This window comes from Lithobates pipiens, unplaced genomic scaffold (assembly GCF_037356315.1).
Source record: "Lithobates pipiens isolate NorthernLeopardFrog02 unplaced genomic scaffold, aLitPip1_a1.2 Scaffold_13, whole genome shotgun sequence".
NCBI classification, from domain to species: domain Eukaryota; kingdom Metazoa; phylum Chordata; class Amphibia; order Anura; family Ranidae; genus Lithobates; species Lithobates pipiens.
This window is the reverse complement of record NW_027507718.1, coordinates 364965566-364987726: the sequence shown is the minus strand read 5'-3', so window position 1 is coordinate 364987726 and position 22161 is coordinate 364965566. Positions and strand designations below refer to the sequence as shown.

The following is a 22161-nucleotide window of genomic DNA, read 5'->3' as shown; positions in this document are numbered from 1 at the left end:
GTTTCTTATCTTGTGCAAAGTAGCCTGGTATTTCCTTATAGGGCTCTGCTGTCTGTTTTCCATTCACACTTTGTGTAGCGGCAATGCGTGTTCCTGCACATGCTTTTTTTAGTGTTTTTGCAATGTTTCCATGCGTTGCATTTAGGGCAGCACATTGCATATAGGGCCCCAAGTATGCACAACAAGCGCTCCAAAGAAGCTCATGCAGTTTTTCAAACATGGAGAGCTGCATTTATTTTCACCATGTTTTTTCACACTACAAAGTGTGAGCCCACTAACTACATTTGGGGTGCCAGTGGTACCTAAATTTGTGTTGCACATTTTGCCATGATTTTAGCGCAATCTGGAATCATGGGCAGAATTGCATGATTCCAAATACCCAAAGTGTAAATGTGGCCTGAGATAATCCTGTAATTGATTGATTGAGATAATCAATATTTTGTAGGTTTGTCTAATGCCCTGTACACACGAGTGGTTTTCCCGTCGGAATAAACTCTGAAGGTTATTCCAACAGAGTTCTGATGGAATTCCGCTGAAACTGTCCTGCGTACACACGAGCACACCAACGTCCGATTGTCAAGAACGCCGTGACGTACAGCACGTACGACGGGACTTGAAAAAGGAAGTTCAATAGCCAGTAGCCAATAGCTTCCATCTCATACTTGCTTCAGAGCATGCGTCATTTTTGGTCCTTCGGAACAGCATGCAGACGAGCGGTTTTCCCGATAGGAATTGTTTCCGTAGGAAATATATAGAACATGTTCTATTTCTAGGTCCTTCAGAATTTTCAGAAAAAAAAGTCAGATGGGGCATACACATGATCGGAATATACAATGAAAAACTTCCATCTGACTTTTTCTGTCGGACATTCCACTCACGTATACTTGGCAGCTTGCATTCACTCCAGTGCAAAACCACAGCCTTGCCAAACTGTAGAAATACATTATGAATACATCCAGGTAACAGAGATTTTACTGTACTTAACCACTTCCGGACTGCCCACCGCACATATACTGCGGCAGGGCGGCCTGCTGTGCGAAACGACGAACCTGTACATCGTTGCGTGCATAAGATACTGTCGGCGCGGCAGACTCGATGTCCGCCAACCACCCACGATCGCTCCACAGAGAGGGAGAATGGGAATCTGCCTATGTAAACAAGGCGTATCCCTATTCTGACAGGGGACAACGCTGAGATCGGCTGTTCCTAGTAATCAGAAACAGCACTGTCTGTGTTGTCCCAGTGAGCCCATCCCTGTCACAGTTAGAACATACAATGAGGGGACACAGTTAACCCTTTGATCTCCCCTAGCGTTAAATCCTTCCCTGCCAGTGTCATTTATACATTGATCAGTGCCTTTTTATAGCACTGTCACTGGTGTCACTGGTCCCCAAAAAGTGTCATTTGGGGTCAGATTTGTCCGAAGCAATGTTGCAATCCCACTAAAAATTGCAGATCGCTATCATTACCATTAAAAACAATAAAAAAAAATTAAAAGTCTCTAAATCTATCCCCTATATTGTAGACACTATAATTTTTGCGCATACCAATCAATATATGCTTATTGGGATTTTTTTAACCAAAAACATCTACAAGAATACATATTGGCCTAAACTGATGAATACATTTAGATTTTTACTTTTTTTTGGATATGTATTATAGGAGAAAGTAAAAAAAAAATTTAAAAATTTAAAAGAGTCGGCCTTTTTTTGTTTATAGCACAAAAAAATAGGTGATCAAATACCATCAAAAGAAAGCTCTATTTGTGGCAAAAAAAGACATCAATCTTGTTTGGGTACAACGTCGCACGACCGCCCAATTGACGGTTAAAGCAACACAGTGCCGTATCGCAAAAAATGGCCTTATTATTAAGGGGGTAAATCCTTCTGGGGCTGAAGTGGTTAAACGCATGCTGACCAGCCGCGGCAGTTGTACTGCGGCACAATGGCTCGGCTGCGCGAATCGCCATCATGGTACGTTGGTACCATAGACGGCCCCTAGGGAGTTAGAACACACAATAGGACACACCCCTTCACTGCCCCATAGTGGTTAACCCCTTCCCATGACATTTTTACAGTAATCAATGCAATTTTATAGCACTGATCACTGTAAAAATGACAATGGTCCCAAAAATGTGTCAAAATTGTCCAACGTGTCTGCCATAATGTTGCAGTCCTAATAAAAAATCGCAGATCGCTGCTATTACTAGTTAAAAAATATAATAATAAAAATGCTCTAAATCTATCCCCTATTTTGTAGATGCGATAACATTTGCACAACCCAATTAATATACGCTTATTTTTTTTAACCAAAAATATGTAGATGAATACATATCGGCCTAAACTGAGGGAAAAAAAATAGTTTTTTTATATATTTTTGGGGGATATTTATTATAACAAAAAGTAAAAAATATTGCTTTTTTTTTCAAAATTGTCGCTTTTTTTGTTTATATAAAATAAAAATAAAACCCGCAGAGGTGATCAAATACCACCAAAAGAAAGCTCTATTTGTTAGAAAAAAAGGACGTTGATTTTGTTTGGGAGCCACGTCACACGACCACGCAATTGTCAGTTAAAGCTATGCAATGCCGAATTGCAAAAAGTCTGGTCTTTGGGCAGCCAAATAGTCCGGGCTGAAGTGGTTAATATGCTGCCATAAGCATATTATGGAACAACCACTGACCTTTGCCTACTGATTTCAATATATGTGATAATTAGTTGTAGTCATGGAAACGTATCTTTTCATGGGATTTGTGGCCTAGTTTTAAATGTCTGAAGTGTGACCAAAATAGGTAGGGTTAGAAAATATTGCAGATGTGGAGAAGAGCAAAGTAGGGGAAAAGAGCTAGGGAAACACATCAGAAGTTACATTTGACTTTAGTTAGATCTGTAATTCTTTGTCCTGCTTCCTTCAGTGGATACACCCAAACGTGTAGGAATTCACTATCATTTATTCAGTGAAGGTAGGAACAGATTTGGGACTAAATACACATCTCATTCCCCCATCCACGCTTAGTAAATGTATCATGAAAAAAATACTTGGATTGTCAATGTTGATCATCTGGAAAGTCAGAAGTCTTTATCTGCATACTTCTTCCGGGTGAGTAACTTGAGATAGCGTATAAATCGAGCAGTCAGAATTTTCAGAAAGGGAGCTTAGCAATGATAGCCTTATTGCAATTCTGCTGATGAATGAAAAAAAAATGTGTGGTCAATGACTGCTCAGCAAAATGTTGATTCTTTGCCTGTGCCACAAGACTACCATGCCCAATGGTAAGGCTGGTTCTGGATGTGTTCATTTTTTTTTTAACCATGCATCAGCAAAATCGTGTGCACTGGTAGATTAAGAAAATATGTATTTTAGCTAGAACTAGTTAAACTATAGAAGGTGTTTGGTATATAAACTGAGCAAAATTATAAACGCAACACTTTTGTGTTTGCCACTATTTATCATATGCTGAACTCAAAGATCTATGACTTTTCTATGTACACAAAAAGCCTATTTCTCTCAAATTTTGTTCAAAAATCTGTCTAAATCTGTGTTGGTGAGCATTTCACCTTTGCCGAGATAATCCATCCACCTCAAAGGTGTGGCATATCATAGACAGCTACAGTAAAAGACCACTGTAAAATGTGTAGTTTTACTGTATTGGGGGGTCCGGAAACTAGTCAGTATCTGGTGTGACCACCATTTGCCTCACGCAGTGCAGCACATCTCCTTCACATAGAGTTGATCAGGTTGTTGATTGTGGCCTGTGGAATGTTGGTCCATTCCTCTTCAATGGCTGTGCATAGTACATAGAAAAAGTCGTAGATCTTTGCGTTCAGCTTATGATAAATAGGGGCAAACACAAAAGTGTTGCGTTTATAATTTTGCTCAGTGTATATATCCGATATGTTGAACCAGCATAGCATCTTGTGTTATCTTTATTGCTAAATAAGAACAGTAATGTTATGTTATTTCTTCCTCAGATTAAGGATTGGCTTTTTAACAGGTCCCAAACCACTCATTGAAAGGATAATACTGCACATGCAGGTCTCTACCTTACAAACAAGTACCTTCACTCAGGTAATTGCTTGAAATGTCAGCAAGCAAGACTGCATTTCATTGCCTTTTTATATTCAGACAAACAGGGTTCTAAAGACATTCATTATTATTCAGTAGATGGATTCACTTTCTTGAACAGTTACATCTTACAATCAATGAATACAACAATCGCATGTGAAATATGACACATTGCATCCTGCAATCTTTAGTACTTTTATAAGATTGATGAAGGTTAACACTTTTTTTTTCTTTTGTAATTTTAATATATTGTATACGTATACATTTTTAAAAAAAACATTTAAAATGTGTGATGAAATGCATGTTTTAAGAATTAAAAATTAGAATTTTTTCCTAATATAGTTGGGCTTATTTGATATTATAGTTTGTGGAGTTACTCATATCAATGAAAGAAATTCACATTATATACTGTAATCCATACAGTATGGGTTCTGATTGTTCTGATTCATTGTCTAGAATATTGCTCTTTGCTCAAAGTGCTTCGTTACTTGCAGTCATGTTGTTGCATCAGTGTTCTCCTCTGGAATTTTCTCTTTATGGTTGTATAGGATGAAGGAGTAATCTAATGTAAAAGAAAAAACTGTATAGTATTGCCAAAAAACATTATAAAATATACTATGGGGTCTATTTATAAATGTTTTCCTACAACTCTCACCAAAAATTCACACAATTCAAGTTGTATTTAGTTGAAAAATGTGGGAATCTTGGGTTAAAGTTGTGTGAATCTAATGTGAAAACATTTATAAACAGACACCCATGTGCGTGTGTGTGTATTAAGTCACGTTAAAAAGTTAGTACACACCATGGAAATTTTTGCCTTTATAAACACATTTGAGTAGGCAAACATTAGATCTTAGTTTAAACAGTGCCCACATATAAATACAAATTACACATAAAATTTGCATGGTATATTCCATATTTTAGATATTTTAGCAAAAAAAGCTAACTTGTCATGTGGAAAAAGTAAGCGCGCCCAACATCACCACCGCTTCAAATCCATTAAATTAGAATCAGGTGTTCCACATTAGGGCCCAATGTTTAGAACATCCTTGGGGAGAATTCAAGTGGGACGTTTCTTATTTAATTCTCAAATATCTAGGGTCTGGTGTTCTCTTTATTATTGAAATGTGTGATGCTATCCTGCTATAAACAAAAGTGTTCCCTATGGCCCTCAGAAAGAGAATTGAGAATACCTATGAGTCTGTCATTTTAAATCAGTCATTACACCATTATGAAAACAATCTACAAGCATGTAGATTTGAAATGACTGCTAATTTGCCCAGACTGGTAAGCCCAGAACATTCAGCCCAAGAGCTTTCCATTTGTTGCTACCTCAAAAAAGGGATCCAGCAATGATGTCTGTTACTTTATGTGATTATGGGCAAGAGTATAACTATACCAATGTGCTGGTATAGATCCTTGTTTTCCTATAATGCTAAAATAAGTCTTCAAGAACCCTTAAAAGAGAAGTATGTTTTTTTTTCTTAGTCATACTTACCTAAGTGGATGCAGCATCAGACCAATGCTGCAGCTGTCCCCCGCCATCTCTGCATTGAGAGGAGAGCTGCTGACTGTCAGTCAGCATTTCTCCTCTCTGCTTCTCCACGCTGAGCGCTGAGCTGTGGAGGGGAGGGTAGGGGAGTGGCCATCTCAGCAGCTCGCTGAGACTGCCATCAATCAAGGCAGCTGGCAGATCCAGACTTGGGAAGTCTACTGAGGGCAGTGATGTCAGCGCAGAGCGGACTTCAGACCACTCTCCACTGAAAACGGGTCACAGGGGTACAAAACAAATTGCACTCCTGTGACCCAGAGGAGAAGCCCAGCCTAAAAAGCTTAGGTTGGACTTATCCTTTCAATTTAATTGCATGATGTGCAGGTAACTCTTGCGTGAGTTTGAAAGTGTATGCATCAGCAGTCAAAGGAGACTGCACCAGTTCAGCCTGCATGGGGATGTGCCGGGAGAAAGCCTTTGTTATAAAGAAAAAACAGAGCAGGACTTTAGTTTGCCATTGAACATATAGGCATATACCAGACCTTCTGCAACCACATGCTGTGAACTGATGAGTCAGTGATAGAGTTGTTTGGCCACAGTAACAGTAGATGTATTTGGTGCAAGCCAAAAGTATAATTTCTGGAGATAAAACTCATGCCAACTATGAAGCACTGTAGTTGAAATGTTATAGTCTGGGGTTGCTTCAGGGCCCGGGCCACTTGCAGATCACCAAGTCAGCTATAAATCCTGTATCTTATCAAAGTGTGCTTGATAGGAATGCGGGGTCATCTGTCTAAAAGGTGACGCTGAAGTGTAAATGGATCTTTCTTTGAATCCCATTAGAGAAAATTGAGTACTGTCCGTGATACTTTTTTTATTTGCACTAACATACAATTTTTCAGGACAAGCTTTCGGGGTATGTCCCCTTCTTCAAGGTCCAAGCAGTACTGATTTACAAATTTTTAAGCAGAATGTAAAAACAAAACAAAACAAAAAAACACCTCTGAGGGAAAGAAGAGAAAAAAACAACAAAAAAAAACACATACAAATCAATGGCAATAAAGATAACAGAAGAGTTAGTGAGATAAGACAGAGGGAGAGCTATGGAATGGAGGGGGGGGGGGGGGGTTGCTAGTCACAGAGGGGGTTGTAAAACTTTAGTATAATGGGTAAGGAAACCTATATCTAAATTCAGGCCATTCTTTTTTGTGACACTAAAACATTCATTATTACTGCCAGCTCCGTCCCGTTTCTCTGGGGACTCCAAGGCCTGCAGGGGCTTCCTCAGCCAATGCACCATTCATTTTGAGCTCCAGCCTCAAAACTTTCTGTCTGATCGGGCAAAGGTAGCCTATATAATTTCCCTCCTCTCCGGTGAAGCTTTAGCCTGGGCTGCTCCCCTGTGGGAGAAAAATGATCCAGTGGTTTCCAGCCTGTCCAACTTCTTGAAGCTCTTTCGTAACATCTTCGAGGAGCCAGCTCAGGTTTCTTCTGCGGCTAGTGCCCTTTTACGCCTTCGCCAAGAATCTTGTTCAGTGGGCCAATATGCACTTCAGTTCCGTATCCTTACGGCGGAATTGAGCTGGAACAATGAGGCCCTGGTCGCAACCTTTTTACATGGCCTCTCTGACCGAGTGAAGGACGAATTAGCAGGAAGAGCTATCCCCGCCGGTCTGGACGATGTAATTTCCTTATGTAATCAGATTGACATTCGTTTCCAGGAGAGGTCCTTAGAAAAAAGACGCCAGCACTCCCTAGGTTCTAGTCAGCCTGAGCTTTTTCCCTATCACCTTGTGGAGCATCCTCTGTCTGCTGAGGAACCCATGCAGCTGGGCCGGACCAGACTAACCCCCGAAGAATGTGCTAGACGCAGAACTCTGGGCTTGTGTCTTTATTGTGGGGGCAAGGGTCATTTTCGTGACTCCTGCTCGCTTCGTCCGGGAAACGCTCGGGTCTAATACATTTGGAAGGTGGAGTATTGGACCCAGAAACATCACCTTCTCGTCTCCTTCTTCCGGTGTTCCTCCATGTAGGCACTTCTTCCCAATCAGTCCTAGCATATCTGGACTCCGAGGCTGCCGGCAATTTTATGGACTGGAGAACTGCTTCTTCTATGAAGCTTACCCTTTCTCCCCTTGCTACTCCACTAGTAGTCTCGGCAATTGATGCCACTGTGCTCCCAGGGGGCCCTATCCGTTTCCAGGCCCTACTTATTAGGATGTCGGTAGGGATACTCCACCAGGAGTGAATCTCCTTCCTCATCCTACCCAAGGCCTCTACCCCCATTGTATTGGGCCTTCCTTGACTACAGCTCCACTCGCCACATGTGGACTGGGTCTCTGGGCAGATCCTGGCCTGGGGTCCTTCGTGTTTCTCGTCTTGTCTTCCCAAGGTGACCCCCAAGAGGAAACTTCCCATTGCTACCACATCTGTATTGTCCGATCTTCCCGCGGCATACAGCGATTTCCGGGATGTGTTCTGAAAGAAGTCTGCTGAGGTGCTTCCTCCTCACAGATCTTTTGACTGTGCTATTGACTTTGTCCCTGGAGCAACCCTGCCCAGGGGTCGTACCTACCCTTTGTCCATTGCAGAGACCCAGGCCATGTCGCCGAGAATCTGGAGAGAGGTTTCATCCGGAAATCTTCATCGCCTGCAGGAGCAGGGTTCTTTTTCGTTGCCAAAAAGGATGGTACCCTCAGACCCTGCATCGACTATAGAGGTTTAAACGCTGTGACTATTAAAAACCGTTACCCCTTACCTCTAATATCTGAGCTATTTCACAGGTTGAAGGGGGCTTCCATTTTCACTAAGTTGGATCTCAGAGGTGCATACAATCTCATTCGAATACGGGAAGGTGACGAATGGAAGACTGCGTTTAACACTAGGGATGGGCAGTACGAATACTTGGTTATGCCTTTTGGTTTGTGTAATGCTCCAGCTGTGTTCCAGAACTTTGTCAATGAAATATTCAGGGATCTACTGTACCAGTTTGTTGTCATCTATCTGGATGATATTCTCATCTTTTCCGAAAATCTGCCTGCTCACAGAAACCATGTACGCACCATACTTCAGCACCTTAGAGAGAACAATCTCTATGCCAAGATGGAGAAATGTTCCTTTGAATGTTCCGAGGTCCTGTTTCTGGGATGTTTTGTTTCTAGTGCGGGTCTTCGCATGGATCCCGGAAAGGTCTCAGCCATTACCAACTGGCCCCTTCCCGCTAGCCTCAAGGCCACACAGCGCTTTCTTGGCTTCACAAATTATTATAGGCAGTTCATAAGGAATTACTCTTCCATTGCTGCACCTATTATCAATTTGACCAAGAAGGGTGCGAATGCCAAAGACTGGCCTTCCAAGGCTGTCTCTGCGTTTCACAATCTGAAACAGGCCTTTGTCTCTGGACCCCTCTTGAGGAGACCAAATCCTGAGGACCCATTTTTTATTGAAGTAGACGCTTCTTCAATGGGGGTGGGAGCTGTGCTTCTTCAGGACTTTGAGAACAAATGTCAACCATGTGCGTTCTTCTCCAAAAAAAAATTCTCAGGCAGAGAGAAATTATGCCATTGGTGATCGGGAACTTCTCGCAATTAAATTGGCATTGGAGGAGTGGCGTCATCCCTTGGAAGCTTCCCCTCACTCCATAACGATCTTTATTGATCATAAGAATCTACAGTACCTACAGAATTCTAAACGTCTGAACCCCAGACAGGCCAGGTGGAGTCTCTTCTTTTCTCGTTTTAAATTCACGATTACATACAAACCTGGTTCCTGCAACGGTCGAGCTGATGCGCTCTCTAGGTCTTTTGACACTTTGGACGAGGAGTCCAACCCTGATCCTGAGCCGATCATTCCTACCTCTTGCATTGTTGCCCATTCTACCACCCTGGAATCAAAAATTCCTCCTGGTAAGACCTTTGTTCCCACGGAGCTAAGAACTAATATCCTTCGTTGGGGACATGATTCCAAGGTGGCAGGTCATGCTGGGTTCCTCCGATCCTTCCTGCTCATCAGTCGTCACTACTGGTGGCCTAATCTCCGCTCGGATGTTAAAGACTATGTTAAAGGCTTGTCACGTCTGTGCTCAGTCTAAATCTTCCACTCAAGCCCCTGCTGGTCTTCTCATGCCCTTGCCCATTCCTAAGGAGCCCTGGTCTCATATCGCCATGGATTTTATCACTGATCTTCCACTAGAGAATAATACGGCCATTTGGGTAGTAATCGATCGGTTCTCCAAGATGGCTCATTTTGTTCCTCTTCCTGGTCTCCCTTCTGCCCCTGCCTTGGTTCCCATTTTTGTACGAGAGATTTTCCGCCTTCATGGTGTTCCTTCTCATGTCGTTTCGGAAAAGGGGTGTGCAATTTACTTCTCGATTTTGGAGAGCCTTTTGCAAATCCCTCGACATTACCTTGGATTTTACCTCTTCTTATCATCCCCAATCCAATGGTCAGACTGAGAGAGTTAATCAGGAGTTGGAGGTCTTTCTCCGTACCTTGGTCTCTGCCCATCATGATGATTGGGCATCACTATTACCGTGGGCTGAGTTCTCCCACAATAATCATGTTAACGTCAGTTCTCAGAAAACACCCTTTGTCACTGTTTACGGAAAACATCCTCAGCTTCCTCTTCCTATGACTTGTTCTTCTGACATTCCAGCTTTGGCTACTGTTCAGGAATCATTCAATTCCATGTGGGCTGACGTTCATGATTCCCTCCAGAAAGCTGCCAACAAATTCAAGAGTTTTGCTGACCGTCGCAAGCTTCAGCCAGGAGACAAAGTCTGGCTCTCCACCAGGAACATCAAACTCCGGGTTCCTTCCCTCAAATTTGCCCCAAGATTCATTGGTCCATACACCATAATTTCGAAACTGAATCCGGTTTGTTTCAAGCTCCAGATTCCCAAAAGCCTCAAAATCTCTAACTCCTTCCATGTTGCCCTTCTGAAGCCTTTAGTCCTCAATAAGTTTTCTCGTCCTCTCTCTACCGTAGCACCGGTTTCTGAGGATGATCAGGAGTACGAAGTTAGCCAAATTTTGGATTCCTGACTCTGTAGAGGCATTCTCCAGTACCTCGTGCACTGGAAAGGTTTTGGTCCTGAGGAGAGGTCGTGGATTTCGGCTTCCGAGGTCTTTGCACCTCGTCTGTTGAGGAAGTTTCATTTGAAGTTCCCCTCTAAACCTGGTCCCAGGCGGGGAAGGGGGAGGCCTCGTAAGAGAGGGGATGCTGTCATGGTTATGCAATAGAGTTCGTCTGCTTACCTGTCTGCATGTGTTCATTTCTAGAGACCAGCCGAGCCTCACCTGAATGCTTTTATAATCCATCCTCTGGCATGGCTCCACCCTAGCTCCTATCAGACAACTCTATATTAACCTGTGCACTGCTAGCCTATCCTGCTGATCAACCTTTGTGTGTTAGCTTCCTGTTTCCTGCCATGTGCTCTGCTACTGTTTTCCGTTACCGACTTTGGTGTGTCTTGACTATCCCTGTTTGCCTGTGATCCTGACCTTTTGGCGTGTACCCGACTATTCTTGTCTGCTTGTGGCCCCGACCTTGGCTTTGTCCCTCACCATCCCTATCCTCCTGTTGCCTACTGTGGGTGTGAGCTGGGGGACCCTGGGGGTCGCGACCTGGAGCCAGTTGCAGCCAAGTCCATCCTCACCACCAGAGGCGCTGGTGAACACCTGCTGGCTCTTAGACTCCGCGCCCCAGGGAAACTTGCGCTCTAACCCCAGTGGGATCTGTCCCTCGTCTGCAGCAGTCAGCCGTAGGGTCCACAACCTTGCGGTGCACCCCTAAACCCTACGGTGTGCATCTGTCACCTGGGCTCTAGGTGACCTGACATACGGCTACAATCACATTAAGTTTGAATCCCATTGAAACGTTCAGGAATTTGAAAAGAGGAATTCATGCAAGGAAACTCATGAACATCTTGCAACTGAAGATTTGTGGGCAGTTTTCCAAACCACCCGCAGGAAGTAATTTCTGCTAAAGGGGGCAATACTAGCTTCCGAGGCTAAGGTGTACTTACTTTTTCATCATTACATCTATTGATATCTTTTTTTTTTTATTATTATTGAAAAGGCTAATTTTCCTTGTGTTTCTAATATTGTTTTTCTATTCAAGTATGACACCTTTTATCTGTAGGCATTGTTTGCAAGCAGATCTAATGTTTATCTGTTCAGATATGTTGGAAAAGGTCAACAATTTCAATGAGATGTACTTACTAATTCACACGAGTGTTAGTGTTTGGCTGAAGCCATTTATTATCAATAAACTTTGTTTACTCTTTTTAAATCATAATGACAACAGAAACTACCCAAATGACTTTGATCAAAAGTTTACATACCCCAGTTCCTAATACCATGCCCCCTTTAACATCAATGGCAGCTTGAAGTCTTTTGTGGTATTTGTGGATGAGGCACTTTATCTTCTCTGATGGTAAAGCTGCCCATTCCTCTTGCCAAAAGCCTCCAGTTCCTATAAATTATTGGGCTGTCTTGCATGAACTGCATGTTTGAGATGTTTGTGGCTCGATGATATTGAGGTCAGGAGACTGAGATGGCAACCTTCACTTTATTCTGCTGTAGCCAATGACAGGTCAACTTGGCCTTGGATCATTTTGGATCATTGTCACGTTGGAATGTCCACATACGTCCCATGTGCAGCTTCCTGGCTGATGATTGCAAATGTTCCTCCAGTATTTTTTGATAACATACTGCATTCATCTTGCCATGAATTTTGACCAAATTTCCTGTGCCTTTGTAGCTCACACATTCCCAAAACATCAGTGATCCACCTCTGTGTTTCACAGTAGAAATGGTGTACCTTTCATTATAGGCCTTGTTGACTCCTTTCCAAATATAGCGTTTATGGTTGTGGCCAAAAAGCTAAATTTTGGTTTTATCACCCCAAATGACTTTGTGCCAGAAGGTTTGAGGCTTGTCTCTGTGCTATTTGGCGTATTGTAAGCGGGATACTTTGTGGCATTTGAATAGTAATGGCTTTCTTCTTCGACCATGCAGCCCATCATTCTTCAAGTGTTTCCTTATTATTATGCATCTTAAAACAGCCACAACACATTTTCAGAGAGTTCTGTATTTCACCTGAAGTGAATTTGTGGTTTTTTTTCATCCCAAACAATTTTCCTGGCAGTTGAGGCTGAAATCTTAGTTGGTCTACCTGACCGTGGTTTGATTTTAACAGAACCGCTCATTTTCCACTTCTTGATTTAAACACTGCTGATTGGCATTCACTAATTACAAGCAGACAGATCACAGATTTAAAAAGAGTAAACACAGTTGATTGATGATAAATGGCTTCAGCCAAACACTAACCATTAGTGAAAGAAAAGTGTTTGTGTTATCATTCATATTCTCTGAAAAATGGCCAAGAAATCATAAATCTGCCAGGATATATAAACTTATGAGCAAAACTGTATAATAATGCAGTATATAAAACAAAGCTTAACGCACTTGTAGGAAGTATTATAACAGAGAATAAAGGATATCAAATAGCAAGCAATGCAACAATCAAAAGAAAAAGGGCAAATCATGTAAAAATCCGGTACATTTAATTAAATATATAATAATTTAACTGGAATATCCTAAATGTTCCCCAAGTGCCTCGTCTGCTAACGAAGGGAAGGGGGGAGGAGTCCGGTGACATTGAAGTTCTGGTTGAACGTAATGCGTATGGGGGAGGAGCTACGCATGCCGTCACCTGCTGCTGCCCTATGGAACTAACACAATTGTTGGCTTTACAGGCTGTGTTTTTATCATCTTTATGTGAGTTGTTTGTGTTTGAACACAAAAATTTAATCTTATACTTAAGAGGTGAGTGATGGTCCGTGTTAACCCTTTTGATACCCGCTTGCATGACCACCTATTTGCACAGGGGTCCATGCCATAAGGTGAGAGTGATTAGTTAGACCGGAGGTGGAGGGATTGTCACATTACTGTGGAAAATTATTTACGTCAGTGCTACAGTTTGAATTTAAAACGTATTTGTGTGAACTGTGAAGTTAAGTCATGGATTGTGTAAACTAACTAGCGTCAGGTGATTGTCTATAGTGTATACCACATTTACCAGTGACTAATGCAGAGTTGCAATGCAAGGAGATCAGCTAAAAGTAGTTGGATCTGTATGTGCGTTGTAATTAATCAAAATTATTTGATTCGTCGATTTAAAAAAAAATTGATTAATCGAACACGAAAATTTTAATCAGTAACAGCCCTATATTTTTTATATAGCTATTTCAGTGTATCCTTTTACTTTTTGCACAACCCCCAAAGAGCAACTTGGCAGGGACTGGCATACAGCGAGAGTTGGCAAAGAACTAGATGAGGTGGGGGGCAGAACGGGAGCTGCCAAAGTACATTTTTTTCTATTAACAAGCTGGTGATTGGTTGCTCGGACCGCCTAATAACCAATCACCAGCTTGTTAACAGGAAAAGTTAACGTTGACAGCCCCTGCTCCCCTGTCCAGTGCTGTGCTCTGCTGTAAGTCTCTCTGCATCCTAAATCAGGGAAAGTGTCATTCATTGGTTTTAATTTTTTTAATGCCATAGTTTAATATAGCATTAAACTATTTACTTAACAGGGCAGTAATGATGTGTACAGTGCTTAGCCCTGAGATTTACACAGGTTTGTTACCAGTGCAATTTATCGGGTGCAATGGCTGGTGACACCAGACCATGGTTGATCTGGTGACACCAGACCATGTTTGATTTGGTGTCAGGATGATTAAAGCACAATATTTCGATTATTATATTGTTATATAAAATTAAATAGTTCAACTCACCATAATGCAGAATCAGTGGGAGCCCTGAGTGTGTCACTTGCCACCGTCGCCTGCCACCAGATACAGCGTGTCGCTTGCCATGTCACCTGCCTTCAGATGCGGATTGCCACATCGCCTGTCCCCAGATGCGGTATGTCACTTGCCACGTTGCCTGCCACAATTTGCCGATTGTCACTTGCCATGTCACCTGCCACAAGTTGCGGATTGTCACTTGCCTGCCACCAGATGTGGATTGCCACTTGCCACGTTACCTGCCACCAGATGCGGATTGTCACTTGCCACATCACCTGCCACGTGTTTCGGATTGTCACATGCCATGTGATCTGCCACAAGTTGCAGATTGTCAGTTGCCATGTCACCTGCCATACGTTGCGGATTGTCACTTGCCATATCACCTGCCACACATTGCGGATTGTCACTTGCCACGTCACCTGCCACACATTGCGGATTGTCACTTGTCTGCTACAAGGTGTGGATTGTCACTTGCCTGCTACAAGGTGCAGATTGTAACTTGTCTGCTACAAGGTGCAGATTGTCACTTGCTGTGTCCCAGAGTGAAGGCAGGCAGCAGAGAGATGATGTAATCTCTCTGCTGCCCGCGGCTGCACAGTGAGGGCGGAAATGCGGTGATGCAGGGCGGGCAGTGAGAGATTATGTTCTCTCTCTGCTTCCCAGCCCATTGACTGGCCTGCCCATCCGTTAACCCGCTGACTGGCCTGTTTAGCTGCCAAGCCACTGACTGGCCTGCCCGCTCGCTCGTCCGCCGGCCCACTGACTGGTCCGCCCACTTACCCGCCGGCTTGCTGACTGGCCTGCCCCCTTACCCACTGGCCACCACTAATTTCTTGGGGGGGGGGGGGGGGTAGTAGCTCAGGATTTGAAATTTTGAGCCCTGTATCATAGTATCAATAAGGCTTTGTTCATGAAAACACATCAACCACTTCACGCCAGCCATGCGCATATATGTAGCCTCTCAGCGGGTGGGCTTTAATGCTGAGAGGCCGCATATATTCAGTCCTATATAAGCACATTACTGTGCACAGTACAGTGGCACAGTAAGCAGCGGGTAGTTGAAAGCTCCCGATACATACTTACGATCGGGAGCTTTCATGTGATTTCTCCTGTCAGCAGAACATACATTTATTCCGAAACCTTGGAAAAAGACTACTGTACCTACCATTAGAGAATGGGTAGAGGAACCTAACTCAGTCATGAGGATGGAGGCATTGACAGTCAGTTTTCATGACCGGTGCCTGAAATTTCTGACTCTGTGGTACTTTTGGATCGACTTTTCTACCTCATCTAAACTTCAACTCTTCCTATGACAACCGGTAGACCTGCTGTGCTGTTGGTGGTGCTGGTGATATCCCAGTTGGGAGTCCTCCCTACTTCACTGTCTTCTACTATTGTTCTATCCTTCGCACTGATTTCTTGTGCACTTAGGTTCTGACAAAGCTAGTAACTTGACTTGATTGATTGTAACACCTTAGCTCATGCCCAATATGTCCTATTATGTTAGCAATGACATGGCGGGGCCCATTCAACTCAGTATGTGCTTAGATAACTGCATTGGCATTTACCTATATTGTGGATATATTTTTTCATGCTCTGAAGAGGCTTCTTTATTTTGTATTCCTTGCTGACTCTCAAGACAGAGTGTCTGTATTTGTTTCAAGACCTAAGGCTAATTTTCTAAATAGTCACATGAGAGTGAGTAGCGCTGCACTATTTACACAATAAATATTTCTGATGGTGAAGTGATACACTGAGCGTGTTCAGCAGCTGCAGACATTTTATTTTCAATTATAGTAATCATGTACAATCAAGTTTTAGCCTTTAAATTTTGATGACATTTGAAAAATGCACTGAGCGTACTTTTAACAACTCTGAATTTCCCTGTTGCATAAGCAGTTTTATTCAAAACAATTACTTATTCCTTTTAATTACAGATTATAACATATCAGCTTCTTCAGAAGTGGGGTGTAGAAGGCTTCCTGGAACATATTGATAGGTATTGTAATTTTGTCTTTTTTTATTTCAACTAGCAATTATGTGACTTTTCCCTAAACAAGTAATTTTGCCTAAAGATTTGGTTACATCACAGTATGCAATCTGATAGATAGAACTGTACAGAAATCTTAACGTGTGTGTGCTTTTACAAGTTAACTTGATTGTTGGGAGTGTGATGAGCATGTACTTGCCTTGCCCACATTCTGCAGCTGCCCTGATTATTTGTCAGGTCTCCAAGGTGTATATTTTGACATGCTGACCAAGAGGGCTGTGCTGCTTTCTCTCCATTGTGATTCAGGTCTGTTGACTGGTACGCCCAGCATTAAGCACTGCATTGCAGAGAGGTAGCGAGAGGTCAGATGTTTACCCTCACGTGGAAATAGCAGGTTCAATTTAAATTAATCTCTTTCCGATTTACCCACAAAACTATATGATAGAAGGTCTACCTGATTGGATATGGATTGTTTAGGTAGGCCCTCATACTGTGGTTACTGGTAAAGTGGATTGAGACTACACAGTAAGTAACTTGTACATACAGCATCATGATGAACAAATTCTCAGTTTTCCTACATGTTGATTGTAAGAAATTTAATTTTTTTTACCTTTGAACCTAACCTTCGTATATTGTGCGAGAGCTGCATACGGTGAATGTTGTCTACAAAACGTCAGGCAAAGAAGGCATTGTACATTAAAAACAAAATGATCATGACATAGCCATTATAACCTAAACAGTGACCATATTATTAGAGATGAAGTGGTCTATAAATTAAAATACACGTAAATAAATCAAAATATTCTCTATTAGTGCAAAAATTGCTCAAATAAGTATAATTCAATTAAATAGCAATTAAACAAAATCTATACCCTTCACATTCCCACTTAAAATAAGACAATGTTATCTTAACCACAATTAAAAAAAAGGTGTCTGGACATCATTACTAGTGTATATATAACATAAGTCAGTTCCTCAGACAAACACTGATTATGGTGCTGGTAACTTTGATATTCCAGTAGTAATCGACATGTGTTAATATGCTTCCATTAAAAATTCCTTATATACATACTTCTTAATAACCCTGATAAAAAGGGATCTATGAAACTTCCCTTTCTCATGTATCTATACAATCAATGTCCTGTGCCTGTAGAAATATATGCATGCACATAACGCTCCAATCAGGTAAGCAGTTGGTGTAAGCATACATACTACCTTAGCCAGGGGCGGACTGACCATTCGCCCACTCGGGCACTGCCCGAGGGCCCCGGGCCACTAGGGGGCCCCATCAGGGTTGCCAGCCTCAGTAAAACCAGGGACAGTATGTAAAAATCTGTTTTTTTTTTTTTACATCTGTTTCTGAAATGTCCCTTTTGGTCTAAAAATCCAGAGATTATAGCTGCCCCACCTCTCCAGTACCTTCTCAGCCAATAAAAACATGTCTGTGTATACTGTGTGATTGTATACTGTGTGTGTGTATACTGTGTGGCCCCATAATCTCCTTTTGCCCGGGGGCCCCATAATCTTCTTTTGCCCGGGGGCCCCATGAGTTGTCAGTCCGCCCCTGACCTTAGCTGAGACTTAAAGTGGATGTACCTCACATATACCCAGTGAAGTGAACAGCCTCAGATGATACACAGGGATGAAACAAATCTCCCTACATATGTTTTACATGTATATCTGCTATCTTCAGCTTTATATGCTGTTTAGAAAGTGCACATCATGTTAGGAGATTTTCTCTTCCTGGTTAACACTGCAGTGAAGCCCGGGCATACAGGCAAGACAGCTGATTGGAGGAAGACACACACCCCCTCTCCTCATAGGAGACTTTCAGTTCTGTTTGTCAAATAGTTCAGCTCTGTGCTAATGTATTTATAGCATCTTCCCCAACACAAAACTCCAGCTGCTTTTATCATATGTGACAGAGAACTGGTCAGGAGTTATCAGGCTGATAACGGAATGGAGCAGCAGACAACTACAGCACATAGTGCTTTGAAGAGAGATAAGAAAACACTGCAGATATATGTGCCCAGCTCAAATTTCATGAATCGTATTTACATTCACTTAAGTTCAATTAATGTCCCAGGAGGGACATTGTCACCCTATCATACAGACTTCTGATGAAAACAACAAGTGTCCATTTGAAAACACATTGCCTAGGCATGGTCCACTGTTGTCCCCATCTGGAAAACCACCTTGAGAAATGTCAAAACCACCCTGAGAAATGTCATTGCTGAAGCACATACATGTAGACAGAAAAACAAATATTTAATAAAAAAACAGATGGCAGATGTGCAAGGTACACAGTGCTTTAGAAAACAAATTTTTGTTTAGTGTTAACATGTACTTTAAGCACAAATTGAATTATCCACAGCCCGTTTGTTATCTAAGGGTGGTCATGTCAAGAGTCTGGAACGCAAAAAGGTGTTAAACCTTAAAGAGGAGCTCCAGGCACCCCCCCCCCCCCAAAAGAAAAATGAAGTCAGCAGCTAAAAATGCTGTAGCTGCTGACTTCTAATATAAGGACACTTACCTGTCCAGGGATCCAGGGAGGTCCTCACCCAAACTAATTCTTCATTTAGGTGCAGGTGTCGACATAGCAAGTAAGGAAACAGGAAGTGAAGTCTTACGGCTTTGCAACAAGCTTCCTACTGTGCATGCGCAAGCCGCACTGCGCCTTGTAAATTTTCCCATAGTCTTCTGAGCCTGTGATGTGAGGGGAGGCTAAACTTCTAGCTCAGATCACCTGGGTGATCCGAGCCGGAAGCTGGAGTGGATACCTGTCAAAACCAGATAGCCACTCCCCCACCCAAAAAGTGGCAAATGTGGCAGTGAAGGGGAGTAAATAAGCTGTGCTTGCCCTTTTGGGTGAAGCTCCGCTTTAAGAAGCTTAATGTCTTGGTTGTCTGTGCCCACACTGAATGGATCAACTGCTCGTTTTTTCTAGGGGTGGGCACAAAGTTTATACTTGCCTGATCCGCCGATCCTCCTGAAAATGATGCTTCCTTATGGTCTAGCGGTGGACTGTTCCTGTCCATGGAGCATGCTGATGTCAGAAACAGTCCATTTTCAAGACTGCTGGAAGGCAGGGGCGCTGGACCGTTGTGCAGGGAGGATTGGTGGGTCAGGTAAGTATATCTCTGCTGTCATCTCCCCTAGAACAAAATGAGCAGTTAACTGATGCAGTGCGGACACAGCCTTACTGCACAGGGGAAAATTTGGCCAGAGTTTAGCTTTAAGGGTTTTGGTGGGGGGGTAGGAAAAACAGACAGCTGAGCCATGGTTTTATCTCCCCTGACCACCAAGAAACGAGTTAATATGGTTATCAGTCATGTTAGTGCACACTGTCACAGTGCAGCAAAATTTTTACCACAGGTTGTGCTTGACAGATACCGCCACAAAACGTATGCCATTCATGTGAATACATGTGGTTGCAGTGTGGCTGGCATACAATGGTTAACACAGTCATTGAGGAAGTGTAATTTTGCCTCCAAACTGTCTGTCTAATGCCTCTGAAATGCAATCCAATGCAGATAGCTTTCCAGATAGGCAGCAATGATGGTTGTAAACAAGCTTTTAATGTACAGAGATTTTTAGCAAAGTTGGAAAATCTTTGTAATTGATAATCCTTTCCTACCTTCCATAGAAAGAACCCTTTACTATATGATCCTAAGTCAAAGGTCTATAAATGAGACCACCCCTGTGTTTGAGCTTGTATAGCTTTTATTTAAATACCAGCTAAAGAGTGCTCATTCCAGAACAGACAAAATTGGGGTGGTTTAGGTTCAGGGGCACTGGGTGTAAAATATGGAGTAAGCTTCTAGCAAGCATAGGGTAACAGCAGAGGCTTCAGTAACACCAGCAAAATGCTACTCCAGTATAACGGAAAATTTATATCAAATACTTACCGTAATTTTCCTTTCCTGATGGACTCCATGGCAGCATACGTATGAGAAGCGGGATTAACCCATATGTATGGCAGCATACGTATGGGTTAATCCCGCCTCTCATACCTCATAGGACCCCACTCCCATAAATCGTTGCTTCTAGTCAGAGACCACGTTCTATAACTTGGCCTACTCCAGCAAATGGGAGGGAACTCCTGCTGCCATGGAGTCCATCAGGAAAGGAAAATTACGGTAAGTATTTGATATAAATTTTCAGTTTTTCTGACAGACTCCATGGCAGCATACATATGGGAAATAACTAGCCATACACACCCAGGTCGGCAATTGCTGGTTAAAGAAAAAAAAGTTTAATTGGCACCGTCAACAGATAAAACATTCAAACCAAAATGAATCGACGATAAAGAAGCCGGTTCTATGCAATAATGCGTCATGAACGTATTAATTGACGACCATGAAGCCGGTTTACAGATCACTTCTGGGGATAAGTGACGAGAAGCTGCCCACGATGTAGAAACACTCAGACTTCTGGAAAGAAGTAGTAGCTTCTAAGTATTGCTTCAAAACTTCTCCAACATCTAAGGGATGAATATTAGAGTTTTCAGTTCTTCGGAAGATTGGAAGAACAATTTCTTGATTCTCATGGAATACAGATGTTACCTTAGCCCTTTCATGACTAAGCCTATTTTTGACATTTGGTGATTACAAGTTAAAATACATATTTTTGCTAGAAAATTACTTGGAACCCCCAAACATTATATATATATTTTTTAGCAGAGACTCTAGAGAATAAAACGGCGATTGTTGCAATATTTTATGTCACACGGTATTTGTGCAGCGGTGTTATAAACGTAACTTTTTGGGAAAAGGGACACTTTCATGAATTTAAAAAAAATGAAACAGTAAAATTAGCCCAATTTTTTTGCATAATGTGAAATATAATGTTACGCCGAGTAAATAGATACCAAACATGTCACACTTTATAATTGCACGCACTCGTGGAATGACGACAAACTACGGTACCTAAAAATCTCAATAGGCGATGCTTTAAAACATTTTTCCAGTTACCAGGTTAGAGTTACAGAGGAGGTCTAGTGCTAGAATTATTGCTCTCTCTCTGATGATCGTGGCGAAACTTCACATGTGTGATTTGAACACCGTTTACATATGCGGGCACGACTTCCGTATGTGTTTTCTTTGCTGCGTGAGCTTCGGGGGGGGGGCGCTTTAAAAATATTTTTTTTCTTATTTATTTTATTTATTTTAAAATTGATAAATAGTTTAAAAAAAAAATGTGATCACTTTTATTGCTGTCACAAGGAATGTAAACATCCCTTGTGACAGTAATAGGTGGTGACAGGTACTCTTTATGGTGAAGTCCTTTACACTTCAAAGTATTCAGATCGCCGTTTTCGGCAACTCTGAATACTGTATATATTTTTAAATCCGGCACCATTGGCAGCCGAGTAAGCGGGAAGTGACGTCATGATGTCGCTTCCATGTTTACAATTAGGAGACTGGAATGAAGCCACTTACGGCTTCATTCCAGTCCCTCCCTAGCCACCAGAAGCGGCAGATCATGCATCGGTGCTCCCGATTGAACGGGAGCCCCAGTAAGAGTGGCAGCAAGGGGTTAGGATTTAATCCTAGCATAGGAATCAAGACCACTCAATCAGGGAAGAAGGTAAGGAATGGCTCTTTAAATCCTAGAGAACTGATCTCGGAGACTCTCTTAGCCAATGTTATGGCTACAAGGAAAACCGTTTTGAGAGAGAGATCTTTGATATATGACTGATCCATATGTTGTATCTCTTTTCCCGAGAAGAAATCCAAGACGAGAGGAAGATCCCACTTAGAAAATCTCGCAAGAGGGAAGGGGGCTATCAGTGGATCAAAAGA

At 42.2% G+C, this 22161-nt stretch overlaps 1 protein-coding gene across 2 annotated transcripts in view; it reads left to right on the top strand.

The window, feature by feature from the left end:
* Window positions 1-22161, top strand: part of AADAT (aminoadipate aminotransferase) — a 170503-nt gene that overhangs the window by 110940 nt on the left and 37402 nt on the right. For both annotated transcript variants that reach the window (XM_077477205.1, XM_077477206.1), the window contains exons 9-10: window positions 3972-4068; window positions 16305-16366. In XM_077477205.1, coding sequence (XP_077333331.1) covers window positions 3972-4068; window positions 16305-16366 — 159 coding nt within the window. The remainder of the gene's footprint in view (window positions 1-3971; window positions 4069-16304; window positions 16367-22161) is intronic.